We start from the raw sequence: 13,107 nt of genomic DNA, 5'->3' as shown, positions 1-13,107 counted from the left end.
GGAGTCCATTCTACTATGGGAAAAATGCAGAAACAGGTAATTCCAATAAAACGTGAATGCTACTATAAAGATATAGGAGCAAAGAGGCTAATTGCCTTGGGGGTTGGAGAGTTTTGGAGGCAGCATCGAGATGAAAATTCTAGGGCTGAACCTTGAAAATACTGTATCAGCTGGGTCGGAGGGAACACTGTGTCTAAACACGTAGTTTGGTTTGGCTAGAGCCAAGACTGCATGTTGCAGAGTGGTAGAGATATGAGAGGAGAGAGAAATGGGAGCCAGATCAAGAAAGATCAATGTGGTCTAAGATAAGGAGTCAGACTTTAATCCTCTCCTTAAAATAGCTTTGCACTTATATCTAGTTATTAAAGTAATTCATGATTGTTTTAAAAGAGGAGGGTAAAACAGACAAAAGACAGATGGTAAGTGAAAGTAAGTCACATGTCAGATAATTACCACTTTTATTTTGGTCTGGGAGGCAGCAGAGTAATACTGTAGGAGTTCAAGGCCTGGAATCACACTACCTGAGTTCAAATACCAAGCTCTACCATCTTAAATGGCTTAAGATATTAAGAAGTTAGGAAAAAGTGCCTTAACCTAAAACAAAGGTTTCTTCATTTACAGAATAATTATAATTCTACCTCATGCAATTATTGCGAAGACCAATGAGGTACTGCAAGCGCAATATACGAGACTAGTCGTGCCTGACATACCATAAGTATTTAATAAACACCAGATATTATTATAATTATTGCCATTTTTCCCTGTGACTTTTTAAAGCTAATGTTCAACACTGCTTATTAGCCATTTACAGTTCTGAGCACTTCACACCTCCTAAATCATTTAATTCTTACAAGTCTTCTTAAGCAGGCACTGTTATCCCCATTTTACGGATAAAGAAATGGAGAAACAGATAAGTGGCAGAACCTAGACTAGAATGAAGGCTCAAAAGCCCAAACTCTTTTCATCATTGTATTATATTGCCCCCAAGGGATTATAGTATACATTGTTTTGTAACTAACTCCCTCCACCAAAATTTTAAAAATCTGTAAATATCTTTCCATATCCGTTAAATGTAAAATCAATTTTAATAGTCCATTCTCTTAAATTTACCTAAAAACATAATCTATATGAAAAAAATGACTTATTGATGACACATCCGCTTTTTAAAAATTATAAACATATGATAAGCACCTTTGTATAATATTATGATAAGCACCTGTGTATAGACATCCTCCCATATCTATTTTCTCAGGATAAATTTCTGGTTAAAATAAGCATGCATGTTTTACATTCTGACCATATTCCTAACTCCTTTAAAAATACACCAATTTTTATTTTTTTTAAAAATGAGATTGATAATGATTGAGTCTATATGGTAATGAGTAATCGTGGTCACCGAACATAGGATGTCAGAGTATGAGTAGGGTGAGGAGGGTATCCCATAGGGAAGACAATCCAGGACTAGGGGTAAGAACCTAGGACATACATACAGGAAGGTTCCGCAACGTGAGGTGTCAAAGCCTGAGTGATATGAGGAGGGCATCCATCCATACAGTAGCAACTGGAGCAGTGAGGCCTGGCATCAGATGTCAGAAAATGTTTAAAGTAAGGAAGGCATCACTGCTGAGGGACAAGAGTGGTGTCACAGAATTCAGAGCCCGAACAGGGTGAGGATGTCCATGGGAGGATGATGGTAGTAGCTTGTTGCAGTAGCAACAAAGGCATTCTCACAGGAAATTGACCTGGTACAAGATGCAGTGACAAGAGCCCAAGCAGGGTGAGGAGGTGTGAAGATATGTGGCAATGGAAGCAATGGGGGACTGATAAAATATATTAACAATAATGGGGAATCAGGTTTCTCAGTTATATAGGGAAGTTATAAATATGACAAGGGAGAAAATGAGAATGAACCCTGTGGAATTAGACTGGAAGTAGAGATATTGGTATGAATTCATGGTTTTTCAGTATGTACAGATAAAAAAACCTAAATGTAAACATAAGCACATGTTTGTGTATATGTGTGTACATATATACACATGTATTTCCTAGCTTTCTTTTTAAATTACAGACACCCCAGTAGCAATAAGCATATCTAGCACCCAGAGCTTCAAGTTTTAAATGTCATTCTCCACTAGAAAAACAAGTCTCCTAGAAGAAATGGCTGATCACAGGCTGGGGCAGGGAAAGCACAGAAAAGCCTGGAACAACATCTTTTTGTGCCAGAAAAATAAGGAAATGCTCAAAGAATGATGAGGTCGTGTCAAAAGGACACAGAAGCTAACTTAATGGCTTAATCTGGGATATTCTGAAGAGCAAAATATAGAAATGGATTATAACCAACTGAATAGGTATCCCCTAATTCATACTAATAAAAAAAAATAAATTGCAAATTTAATGAGGAAGCATCTCCCAACAAAATTTCAGAGAAAAAGAATAACTTTAGAGAAGTTTAGCACACGGTATCTCAAGCAATAAAGGTTAATATCACCAGTAATGGGACAAATCAAATCAGGGTACAACCTGATAAAATACAAGAGAACAGAGTATCACTTCTGTGATATTCCTGCCAAAAATGTATGACCTGAATCTAATAAATGAAAAACAGACAAACCTAACTTGAGGGATATTCTACAAAATAACTGTTCCAGGATTCTTCAAAAGTAGTAAGGTCGTAAAAAAAAAAAAAGTAGTAAGGTCGTGAATGTCAAAGAAAAGATTGAATAATTGTTTGGATTGAAGGAGACGTGACAACTAAATGTGACACATGATCCTACGATGGATCTTACAGCTAAAAAAGACATTACTGAAACAACTGGAGAAGCTTACATGGGGTCTGAGACTTAGATGGTAGCAAAATATCCATGTTATTTCCTGATTTTGATGGTTGCATTGTGGTTATGTAGATTGCAGCATGTATGTAACAGTAAAATACTGGGTGGGGGGGCATTGTGTTAGCAACTACAGTACTTTCAAATGTTGGCTGGGGGCTAGTTTTTGGTACTATTCTTGCAACTTTTAAGTTTGAGAGTGTTTCAAAATAAAAGTGATGAGATTGTCATTTCCTTTTTTTTTTAAGCCACGTTAACCTTTAAAAAATTGTTTTGTCAATCTGATAGCCACCCCTCCCCCAAAATCTCATTTTAATAAAAAATGTTTCACTGCACTAATTCCCTTCTAAAATACTACATAACTTATTTATCATATCTATTGTTTATCTTCTGTCTCTCTCCACTAGAAAGGGAAGTAGAAATCTTTTGTTTATTCACTGATGTACCCCAAGTACCTAGGACAGTGACCAGCACATGGAAGACAACAGAATCTGATGACTAAAAGAATGAATGACATATATTTAACTCTCAATAAATGACAGGGATGATCATCAGCCTTATTACTCCCCTGCTGGAATGTAAACCGCACGCGGGCTGGGAATTCTGCGCTTTGGGGCACCGGGGTATCTCCAGAACCTAGTACAGTTCCTGGCACACAGAAGATCTCAATGAGTATTTGTCGAAAGAACAGTCGTCTTGTGTGCCAGGCACTACACCGCTTTTAAACCGCCGACATCAGCTCTAAGGTGTAGGTGGTATTATATTATCATTTGGGAGCTCCAAACCGCCTCGGGCCGCCCACTCAGGCTCCCCATTGCTCACCTTGGCCTCAGGCTGCCGCCCCTCAAGATCCCAACCGGCTCTCTTCGCCTCAGCCGACCCGACCACCTTGTTCGGGACCCGCCTCCTCTTCCGGCCCTTCTTGGGGGTCCTCCCGCTCCTTTCCCTCTCTGGCTCCATGAGGCTGTGGAGAAAGACCAGTGAGAGCTGAGAAAACCCCGACGCCCTGATGGCCCCGGGCCGCCTCCTGAGCGGGGAGCAGCAAGGGCTACCACAGCCTACAACCTTCCTCAGATTCTCTCCTCAGTTCGGTTTACAGAGCGCTCCCCGCCCGCCTCGGAAAGCGAGGGTGCGAACGGTCTTCCCCGTTACGAGCAAGCCACGCCGCGCCGAGCCAAACGGCTCTTCAGTCCACGCCGGAGGCCGAAGGCCGGACTCCAACGGTTCCCAACGGCGCGAACTCCCCTCCGCCCCTTGGAAAAAAGGGAGAGGGGCGCTGTCTAGCGGCTTCTGTGGCAAAACGCACTCCCCACTTCCCCACCCCCGAAAAGGCCGAAAACAAGCCAGGCGGAGAGCACAGACTACCGCTGCCTCAGCCACCGCCACCACAGCTGCCGCCGCCTCAGCCGCGCCGGCCGTTTGAACGCGCCGGAAGTGGGCGTAGAGCAACTTCCGGAAGTTGGGCTTTGACGAGAGAGGAGTGTCGGGAATGGCGACCAAGAGGCTAGCACGGTACGCGAGGGGTTTGCGGGAGGCGAGGGGGAGGGGGGTCGCTCCTGGTCCGGCCCTGGCGTCTGCGTCAGGGTTCCCGGCATCAGCCTCCATTCTATGACAGCTCCGATGTCTCGGACCTGCTTTTGCAGGCGTGGGCTGAAAGGTATCTTCCTGGACCTCGGTCTCGAGCCTCAGGCCGCCCTCTGAGCGAGGATGGAAAGACCAGGGCTCTCAGCTGTGTACCCTAGAGCCAATGTCTGCCAATTCTAAACCTCGGGAAACAAGAACGGCCCCGGAAGACCGTTGGGAGGTCACAGGCAGCTCCACTGGACCCACCAAGCTGTTTACCCTACCACTTACTAGTGATCCGTTTAACTCAGAATGTAAATCATTGTGCCTTTTCCCTGATTCTCTGACTCGCTGTTCACGTTTCTGATTAATAGAAGCAGTGTAATGCATTAGTGAATAGCATGGGTTTTAGAGCTGGATGATCCTGGGTTCAAATAACAAATATGTGTTCTTTTGCAAATTGCTAAATTCATTTTCTCATTCAGTGAATATAGGTGATGTTGGCTGAAAAGAAAATGCACAGCCTAAAAGTTGAGAATTATGTTTTATGTGGCAACACTAAGGACTTAAGCCTTGAAAGCAGCCTCTTAGGTCATTTTGAAAGACTGCTCAGAAGAGGTAAAGAGGAGCCATGGTATATAGGGGTCTTTGCAACAAAGACTAAGTAATGTGACCGTTAAAAATTGCTGTTAATTAAAGGAAACCAGGTATCTCAAGTTAATGAATTTAGTACTTACAAGAAGATACAACATTCTGGGCTCCTTGAAGCCATACTTTTGATATACACCGTAGCTATTTATCTAGGGCCAGTATCCTGTTCTTCCCATCTGGAGTTCCCTCAGGTTGTGTGGTTGGGGGTGGCTGCAGTGGCTGAGGACTTGGCATCAGGCAGCCACCCCCAAGGGCAGTTTGTCTTCAACCTGAGTTCTCCCAGGACTCACCTTTGGCATTCTTAGGTAGGTGGCTGATGGCTTGCTGGCCTGAGCATCCTTTGTATGCCGATATGGAAGGCAACATTTTTCATTCACAGTAGCAAAAGTAACTACCTTGTGCAGTTGTTGAGGATGAAGTGAAATCACCATCTTAGTTCAGTGCCTACTCTGGTAAGCAATCAATACATGTCAGCTGTTATTCCCAACTCCCCACCACACTTGCAACAAAAAATTAGAAAGGGACGTGTCTGCCTAGTTAAACTCTACTTATTCAGTGAAGTAGTTTGTCTCACGGCACTTAAGACCTCAGTAAGCTTGTAAGCAGATAGGGTAGGAGTTCCCTGGAGAAAGAACCAGGCATGATTTTCTTGACATAAGGGAAGCTGTTTTTGGCCTAGGCCATTTTGTGATCTAAGCCTGTCCAAAATGCTTGTCCTTTATCAGATCTCAGTGGGTAAAGATCTTCAGCGAGTTTCAGTGGTTAAAATAAGCCTGCAGTGCACAACCACCAGGTTGACTGGAACCTAAAGGATGATGCTGTTGATCTTTTCTGATCCTCTTGACTTCAATCAGCTAAAGCTTGCAATCTATCTCAGCCACCCAAGCCCCTTCATGCATACGCATATACCGTTGGCTTAAAACATCCCCAGTTTTTCTGTGCAGGGAGACATGCTTTGGGGGAAGATCCCCGATGTTCTCCTTACTTGTTGCAAATAATAAATCCTTCCTTCTCCTGCCCTTTGTCTTGGCTGTGTCTTTTGGCTCAACATCCACCAAGAGGCAAACCCAGTTTTCGGGTAGCAAGCTCATCCCTTTCTGTGGACTTAGCATATTATCTTTAAGAATCCTTTATCATATATTACCTTACAGTAGTTTCTTTACCCAGATACTTTAAGCTCCTGGAAGACTGGACCTGCACTGACTTCACACAGCTGTGCTGTACACATAGCAAGGGCATGAAAAGTGCAAAAGCAAAAATACCTTGAGGGGAAGGGGTGTATGTCAGTGGTAGAGCGTGTGCTTAGCATGCACAAGGTCCTGGGTTCAATCCCCAGTACCTCCATTGAAAATAATAATAGTAAGTAAGTCACTAAATAAACCTAATTACCTCCCCACTTCAAAAAAACAAATAAAAATTTAAAAAATAAAAATAAATAACGAGCTTTTCCAGGCATCCTTACAATCACTTGAATCCCTCAGTGTTACTGTAAAATAAGGAGAGCAGAAAGAATTGACCTAAGTTTGCAAATATGCACTTTGAGGCCTGTGCAGGTGGAATGACTACTAAAATCAAGTTTGGAAGTTAGTACAAAGAAGTAATCTTTTACCTTCAAAGTCTAGCTCAGTTTCCTGTCAATCACAATACATGAATATATTAATAATGAGGGTTATACCATTAGTTTGTTAGCTTATATAAAAAAGGAGTATGATGAGTTTGTTGAACATACTGGATTGTTTTACATTTTTAGGCAGCTTGGATTAATTAGGAGAAAGTCAACTGCACCAGCAAATGGAAATCTAGGAAGAAGCAAATCTAGTAAGTAGTGTGCTTAATTTCTTTATATTTTGTAGCATTGCACTTTTAACACTGGTAAAGCATAAGGATACTCTGATCCTTTGCAGAGCAGTTGTTTGACTACTTAATTGTCATTGATTTTGAATCAACATGTTGGAATGATGGGAAACGCCACCGGAGCCAGGAAATAAGTAAGTCTGGACCGCCAATGGTCAAAGATAGCACTAGATGAATCATTTTAAAGTTTATAGATACATAACAGCTAATGGTTTAAGAAAACAAAATGATCTATGAATTAGTAATTTACTATAAAATCTGACTTGACAAAAAAAGAACAAAAATCTAATACCTAAATTTATTATCATATAAAATAATTGTCTTAGGATTACATATAAAATTTGAATTGCATAGAAACTGAAAAAAATACCTTTGCAAGAAGAAATATGTTTCAATTTCCATATGGTCTTCATATTTAATTGTGGAAATATATTCAAGAGTTTTAACTAGATATACTCATAACTTTAATAGTTTGACTTATTCTTTGGCATAACTTTATTATACCCATTACATCACACTGCATTGGTCATTTTAATATGCTTTTACTGAAGTAACAATTGTTCAGTAATGCTACATGATGGTAATATATGTTTAATTTAAACTAATTGAAGCATTAATTTAACAATTACATATTAAAGTGTCAATTGATGATTCTTTCATGTAGTTGAATTTCCAGCTGTATTGCTGAACACATCAACTGGAGAGATTGAATCTGAGTTTCATGCTTATGTGCAGCCTCAGGAACATCCAGTTCTTTCTGAATTTTGCATGGAACTAACAGGCATAAAGCAGGTATGCCCTTTTCCCCCCACTTCTCATCCCTCTCACCCCAACAAACAAGCAGGTAAGATGCAGATATTAAATTTTAGAAGTCAGTTGTCAAAAAGAAAAGCTATCCGTCATTTAGAATTAGATTTACTCATCGTTAGGAAAAATGGAGACCCCTCCAGAAGTCCATTGGAATCTTTAAAAATTAGGAAGAGTAGTATAAAAATGAATATCAAATTTATTTTATGGAAATTAAGTGACATCAAATTTCTGTCGATCATGGTTTATTTGTTGTATTTCTGGGTGATTTTAGATTGATCAACCTAATTTTCTTACTTCGCAGAATTCTAATCATTATCTCTCTCCTATATGTTTTAACGTCTTTTCACTAGGTAAACTCTTCGCTAGTTAGAACCTCTTCTTTGTTTATATCGCTCACCACTCCCCCATGCCTAGTTAAAGGGCTCTGTAATTATGGAATTCAGTTGTTGAATTCAGATTTTGTGACTCTGTCCAGGATCAAGTTGATGAAGGAGTCCCTCTGAAGATTTGCTTATCTCAGTTCTGTAAATGGATTCAGAAGATTCAACAAGAGAAGAAAATTATTTTTGCTACTGGGATTTCAGATATTTCTACTTCTGAAGTAAACTTATGTGCATTTGTTACTTGGTCAGGTAAAAAAATAAGTTATTATCTATCAATCATAAATGAGTAACATTACCACTATGTAGTTCTTTATCTCTAGTAAGAATTATACTTGTTAATTTCCTGGGTCACGAAAAGAAATCTAAGTGCCTAGCAGATACTGATCGAGAAAAGTAAATTTATGTGTATTTAAAAATTTTTAAATGCCTTAAAAATTTAACCCCGAACTTTAAGAATCTTTCTGTATTGCTCCTCTCTGTTCTTCTGAATCCGGGCAAAGACGATTTAATGAAAACTCTTATGCTATTTTCTACAACTTTGGAAAAAAAGAGTCCTCAATCAACTCACATTCTTTGCTTTTATACTTTTACACTTAAAATATAAACATTTAAAAAAAATGGACCATTTAAGGTAGATATTTTATATGCCTGTGACAGAGCATTGCTGTTAATAGTCATTGGTAGCAATATTTGGTTTCTAGCCTGTGTGATCAAGCCACTCACAATGGCTGTTCTCTTGCTCTCTGTACATCCCCTGCTCAGCCAGTCCCTGCTTCACCTACACCTTGCTCACATGGCCCTCTTAATACATACTTGCCCCTGGCCTAAGCTAGTGATTGTTCTAATCTTTATATCAATACATCTCCACCATGATAGCTTATCAAAGGTGTGTGAAGGGCTTGCTCTACTGGTGTCCCTGGTAACCGATTAGCCAACTTATTGTCAACTCCTTTTATAACTTATAACCCTCCCACCCCTGTAAAGTGAAGAATTATTAGATATTAAGCAGGGCAATTAAATCTTACTATTCTAGTATATAGTATATAATATTTACCATATGCAGTATATGTAATATATACAACATAGTATATTATAATATATACTGTTATATATTATTATTCTAAGTCCTGCTATTCTGTTTTATATCTTTCAGCATTTTATTTTTAAATGATGATAGCATAAGTAAAAACTGCTGGCATCATTGACTATGTTCTATTTTAATATACTTAATGCAGACTGGGACTTGGGGGTTTGCCTGGAGTATGAGTGTAAAAGAAAACAGCTATTAAAACCTGTGTTCCTTAATTCCTGGATTGATCTCAGAGTAACTTACAAGGTAAAGGCCAAAGATGGGGGGCATGTTCACTTTCCTTCTATTGAAAAATGATTAAACTTTATCCTACACATAGGTTTGGGTTATTACAAATAAAATATTTGTTTTGAAATGTTTAAAGTATATAAAAACAACACAAAAGTCAGCACGTTTCAAATCTAATAGAGCTGAAAATTATGAAAAATTTAATACTTAGCCTTTAAATAGTAATCATTTTTTTAGATATGTTGTTTTTTACTTGACTAGATTTTCTATAACAGAAAACCAAAAGGACTAAGTGGTGCCCTGGAGGAAGTGGGAATAAAATTCTTGGGACGAGAACATTTTGGTTAGTATAAATTGAAAATAATTTTATTATGTAAGTCATTTTATTTTTATGCAGTCTTTCATTTGAATCTCATTTTTTGGTGATGTCATTAACAAGGAATATCCTTCAGCCTGAAAAAAGCCCTAATCTATAAAATTCAAATTTGTTTCCCAGACTTTCAAATTATCTTTTATAAAATATTGTAAGATTAAGTCTGCCATCTAGTGGCTTTCTAGTTGCTAAAAAGAATGAAAAGAATTAGCCAGATCAATCGGAGATTAAACAAATGCCCAGGTAATACAGTGGACTAGTGAAAAAAATGAACAAGACTATTAGATTATTCATAAAACATGGTCCCTACAAGCATGTTGAACTGTCCAACAAAATTTTACCACCTCTGTAAATGTGGGAAATCTGTCTTTCATTGGTAAGGCTGCCACTGCTTTCCACAAGACCAATATATCATGATTAAAATTAGTAAATGATCATAAAACCAACAATATTCTAATTTCTATTTAAGTGGTGATTTTTTTTTGCTCTTTCTTTACACTGATGCCACTAAATTCAGTGTTTGACATCTGTCTCCTCAGGGTTGGATGATTCTCGGAATACTGCCCTTCTTGCTTGGAAAATGATCAGGGATGGTTGCTTAATGAAAATTACAAGGTCCTTGAACACGGTTAGTGGTGTCTTGTCTCTATTCTGTCATTTCAAACTCTGGAAGTAATTGGAGGCTTATTGAAATGTTAATGTCATGTATGCTGTCATTTATAAATCAATCAATGATGATGGGGTTTTTTTGGTCATATCCTATAATATGTACTAAAGAAATGATGAATGCAGTTTCTAAAGCTGTTGAATTTGTCTGTGGAACCACAGGTTCCCACTAAGAGGAATCCCAACATTTTGGCCAGAAGTTTGAATATGGATCGAGTTGAAGAAACATCAGCCTGCATGAGTAGTATTCATAATCCCAGCATATATGATAGGGAGCCTGAAAATACAATAAAATCTCACCAGAAACTTCAAATGAGGCCAGTTGGTGTGAATTCTCCTATAAAGGTACAGCAAGATCAGTTACAACTAAAGGACAATGTAAAAGCAGGTCTTCACAATGGCAAAAGCTGTTTATCTGTTTTTAATACTAAATCCTGGACTTCTCTAGGGCAGTTGCAGTCTTCCAGCTTGAATACACCTATGCAGAAGCAAATAAACCAACATGTTGCATTTAATACCAACTCTAAGTCTTCAACAGTTGGTTCAGAATTGGTACTTGTTTCAACAACCATCTCATCTGTTAATAATGTTTGTGATACGGAAATGAGTTCTGCTCTTGATTGTTTACCTATGCTGACTGATTGGGAGGATGTAGCTTTACTGCCAGCATCTCAGCCTGAGCAGAATTTATGCTGTATACCTCCCATTAGTGATTCAAACTTAGACACTTCATTTAATTCTGGAGAAACGTTAATGGGGTTAGAAGAATCTGAAATGTTAAATCATGAAAACTTTGGAGGCACAGAAGAAACTCCTCAAAAATCTGAGACCTCTAAGTCTATTGTGTATAAGAGTCCACATACTACTATTTATAATATAAAAGAAGCCGAAGCTCCAGGTTCCAATGTTTTTGACTTTAAATTACCTGAATATAAAGCAAGTAGCTTCAATGGTATTAATGCCAATATGTCTCATCCTTTAGTTCTGAGGAAACATCTTCTTTTAGGTGGTACTAAAAGGAATCCTTCCAGTCCCCTACCTTTTCCACCAGCAAAGAAACAGAACTTCACTATTCATGAGGAAAAGTCTGCATCATCTGATGGCTCCCCAATGAGCAGTTCTTCCTGGAAGGTTCTCCCCTCTGTTTTAACTTCTAGAGTTAACCTACAGGAGCCTTGGAAGACTGGGAAAATAACACCTCCTTTATGCAAGTGTGGTCGAAGATCTAAGAGACTTGTTGTTTCAAATAACGGACCGAACCATGGAAAAGTTTTCTATTGTTGTCCTATTGGGAAATACCAAGAAAACAGAAAATGTTGTGGTTATTTCAAATGGGAACAAACACTTCAAAAGGAAAGAGGCAACAGCATAGTTCTGTCTCATTCCCCAGGGAGACTCACTTTTAGTTCTCCAGAAACAAGCCATATTTGTGACAGAAATGTAAATTTTTCTACTAAAAATTCATTGAAACTCAGACCTTCAATGAGGAATTGACTTTTTTTACATCTAATGTTTTTACTTTAATGTGACTTTTAGTGCAGTAAAGAAAAAAATGTGCGTAGGGCTTCAAGTTGTGAGGACTTAGTGTATCTGAGCTCTGTAAGCTATACTGGGGCTATTCAGCACATTTTCACACACACACACACACACACACACACAGAAAATAGAAGAAAAAAATTTTCACTGGCTTCTAATTTCATTCACCAATTATCTAATATTTGTTTTCTGTTTATGTATGAATCCTGGTTGTACCTTAAATTCCCAAACATTATGAGTATTCTGATAATGCCTTGTACTATTTTATATTTCATATGTTAATACTTGCCAAATTTATCATACTTTTTGATAAGCACAAATGAAGAACCACAAATGAAGCACTTGGTAAAGTGGATTTATTAGATTAAATATAATAAGTAACAATGCTAGTATATGATACCCTTATTTCCTTCATTGAATTATAACTGATACAAAATTTTAGTTTCAGGTGTACAACATGATATCCTCCTGTTACAGTTAGACCTTAAAACATATTTTAAATTATTTTTAAATTGAAGGAAAATGTGACTAATAAAAATCCCTAGCCTATTTTCAGGTAAATACTTGTATTTTGAGAATTATGACAATCTTCTGATATTTTGAATTTTTCTAAAAACTTTGATGACTTGTGTAAGCCTTATTTCAATGCTTGAAAATTGGTTCTGATTTGTATATCAGCATATCAGAAGAATTATTCAACTAAGATTTGAAATCCAACAGATCAGAGATTTGGTTCAAAACCTGCTTCTATACTGTAAATTTAAAAATTCCTCAGCAATTGATGGTACTCTTTTTAATGTTACCAAATTATTAAGAATATTGACGCTTATGCAGAGGGATTTACTGAATATTTATTTCAAAATTCAGCCTCTGATGTTATAACCACAAGCTATTTTAAATCAGTTTATAAGCATAGTATCACATTTTTTTATCACCTCTTCATAATGTTGTGGTTTTACAGAGTCTTGTTTTACAGATACCATGATAATTAAAGGAATGAATTTAAATTGTTTCCCATTCTGTCTTCTTCAGTTCCTTCCTTTTTATCTTCCCACTGACAGTCTTTGGCAGCTCTTGAATAAATTCTACCTGTTGATATCAAGGGAAGAAAATTAATCCATAAGT

The 13,107-nt window shown here is 38.0% G+C and overlaps 3 protein-coding genes across 12 annotated transcripts in view; 1 reads left to right on the top strand and 2 right to left on the bottom strand.

Annotated features, from left to right (window-relative positions):
* REXO5 (RNA exonuclease 5) overlaps positions 1-4,216 on the bottom strand; it is a 29,628-nt gene extending 25,412 nt beyond the window's left edge. For 4 of the 5 annotated variants that reach the window (XM_064478488.1, XM_064478491.1, XM_064478490.1 and 1 more), the window contains exons 1-2: positions 3,894-4,184; positions 3,651-3,792 (exon numbers count right to left, since the gene is read on the bottom strand). In XM_064478488.1, coding sequence (XP_064334558.1) covers positions 3,651-3,788 — 138 coding nt within the window. In that variant the 5' untranslated portion in view covers positions 3,789-3,792; positions 3,894-4,184. The other variant, XM_064478489.1, reaches the window with a different exon arrangement.
* ERI2 (ERI1 exoribonuclease family member 2) lies at positions 4,204-12,323 on the top strand. 3 transcript variants are annotated; one of them, XM_031433087.2, is made up of 10 exons: positions 4,204-4,340; positions 6,793-6,860; positions 6,947-7,030; positions 7,561-7,688; positions 8,182-8,338; positions 9,325-9,425; positions 9,669-9,750; positions 10,320-10,408; positions 10,609-10,791; positions 11,453-11,701. In XM_031433087.2, the coding sequence occupies exons 1-10, from the start codon at positions 4,318-4,320 to the stop codon at positions 11,558-11,560; spliced, it is 1,023 nt and encodes a 340-aa protein (XP_031288947.1). In that variant the 5' UTR covers positions 4,204-4,317; the 3' UTR covers positions 11,561-11,701. The 3 variants fall into 3 exon arrangements, with proteins under 3 accessions (XP_031288947.1, XP_010980863.2, XP_010980864.2); XM_010982561.3 differs by having other exon boundaries at positions 10,609-12,323; XM_010982562.3 differs by lacking the exon at positions 6,947-7,030 and having other exon boundaries at positions 10,609-12,323.
* ACSM3 (acyl-CoA synthetase medium chain family member 3) overlaps positions 12,317-13,107 on the bottom strand; it is a 42,432-nt gene continuing 41,641 nt past the window's right edge. For all 4 annotated transcript variants that reach the window (XM_064478493.1, XM_064478494.1, XM_010982566.3 and 1 more), the window contains one exon: positions 12,317-13,071. In XM_064478493.1, coding sequence (XP_064334563.1) covers positions 12,985-13,071 — 87 coding nt within the window. In that variant the 3' untranslated portion in view covers positions 12,317-12,984. The remainder of the gene's footprint in view (positions 13,072-13,107) is intronic.

This window comes from Camelus dromedarius, chromosome 24 (genome assembly GCF_036321535.1).
Source record: "Camelus dromedarius isolate mCamDro1 chromosome 24, mCamDro1.pat, whole genome shotgun sequence".
Taxonomy (NCBI): Eukaryota; Metazoa; Chordata; class Mammalia; order Artiodactyla; family Camelidae; genus Camelus; species Camelus dromedarius.
Note: the sequence above shows the minus strand (reverse complement) of the source record. Positions and strands in the feature narration are given on the sequence as shown.

Bases quoted from the DNA above. Each gene is read 5' to 3' on its own strand.
- ERI2 (XM_010982561.3), top strand. From the start codon at position 4,318: ATGGCGACCAAGAGGCTAGCACG. The intron at 8,339-9,324 runs GTAAAAAAATAA...TACTTAATGCAG, and splicing joins TGCATTTGTTACTTGGTCAG to ACTGGGACTTGGGGGTTTGC. The intron at 10,409-10,608 runs GTTAGTGGTGTC...GTGGAACCACAG, and splicing joins TTACAAGGTCCTTGAACACG to GTTCCCACTAAGAGGAATCC.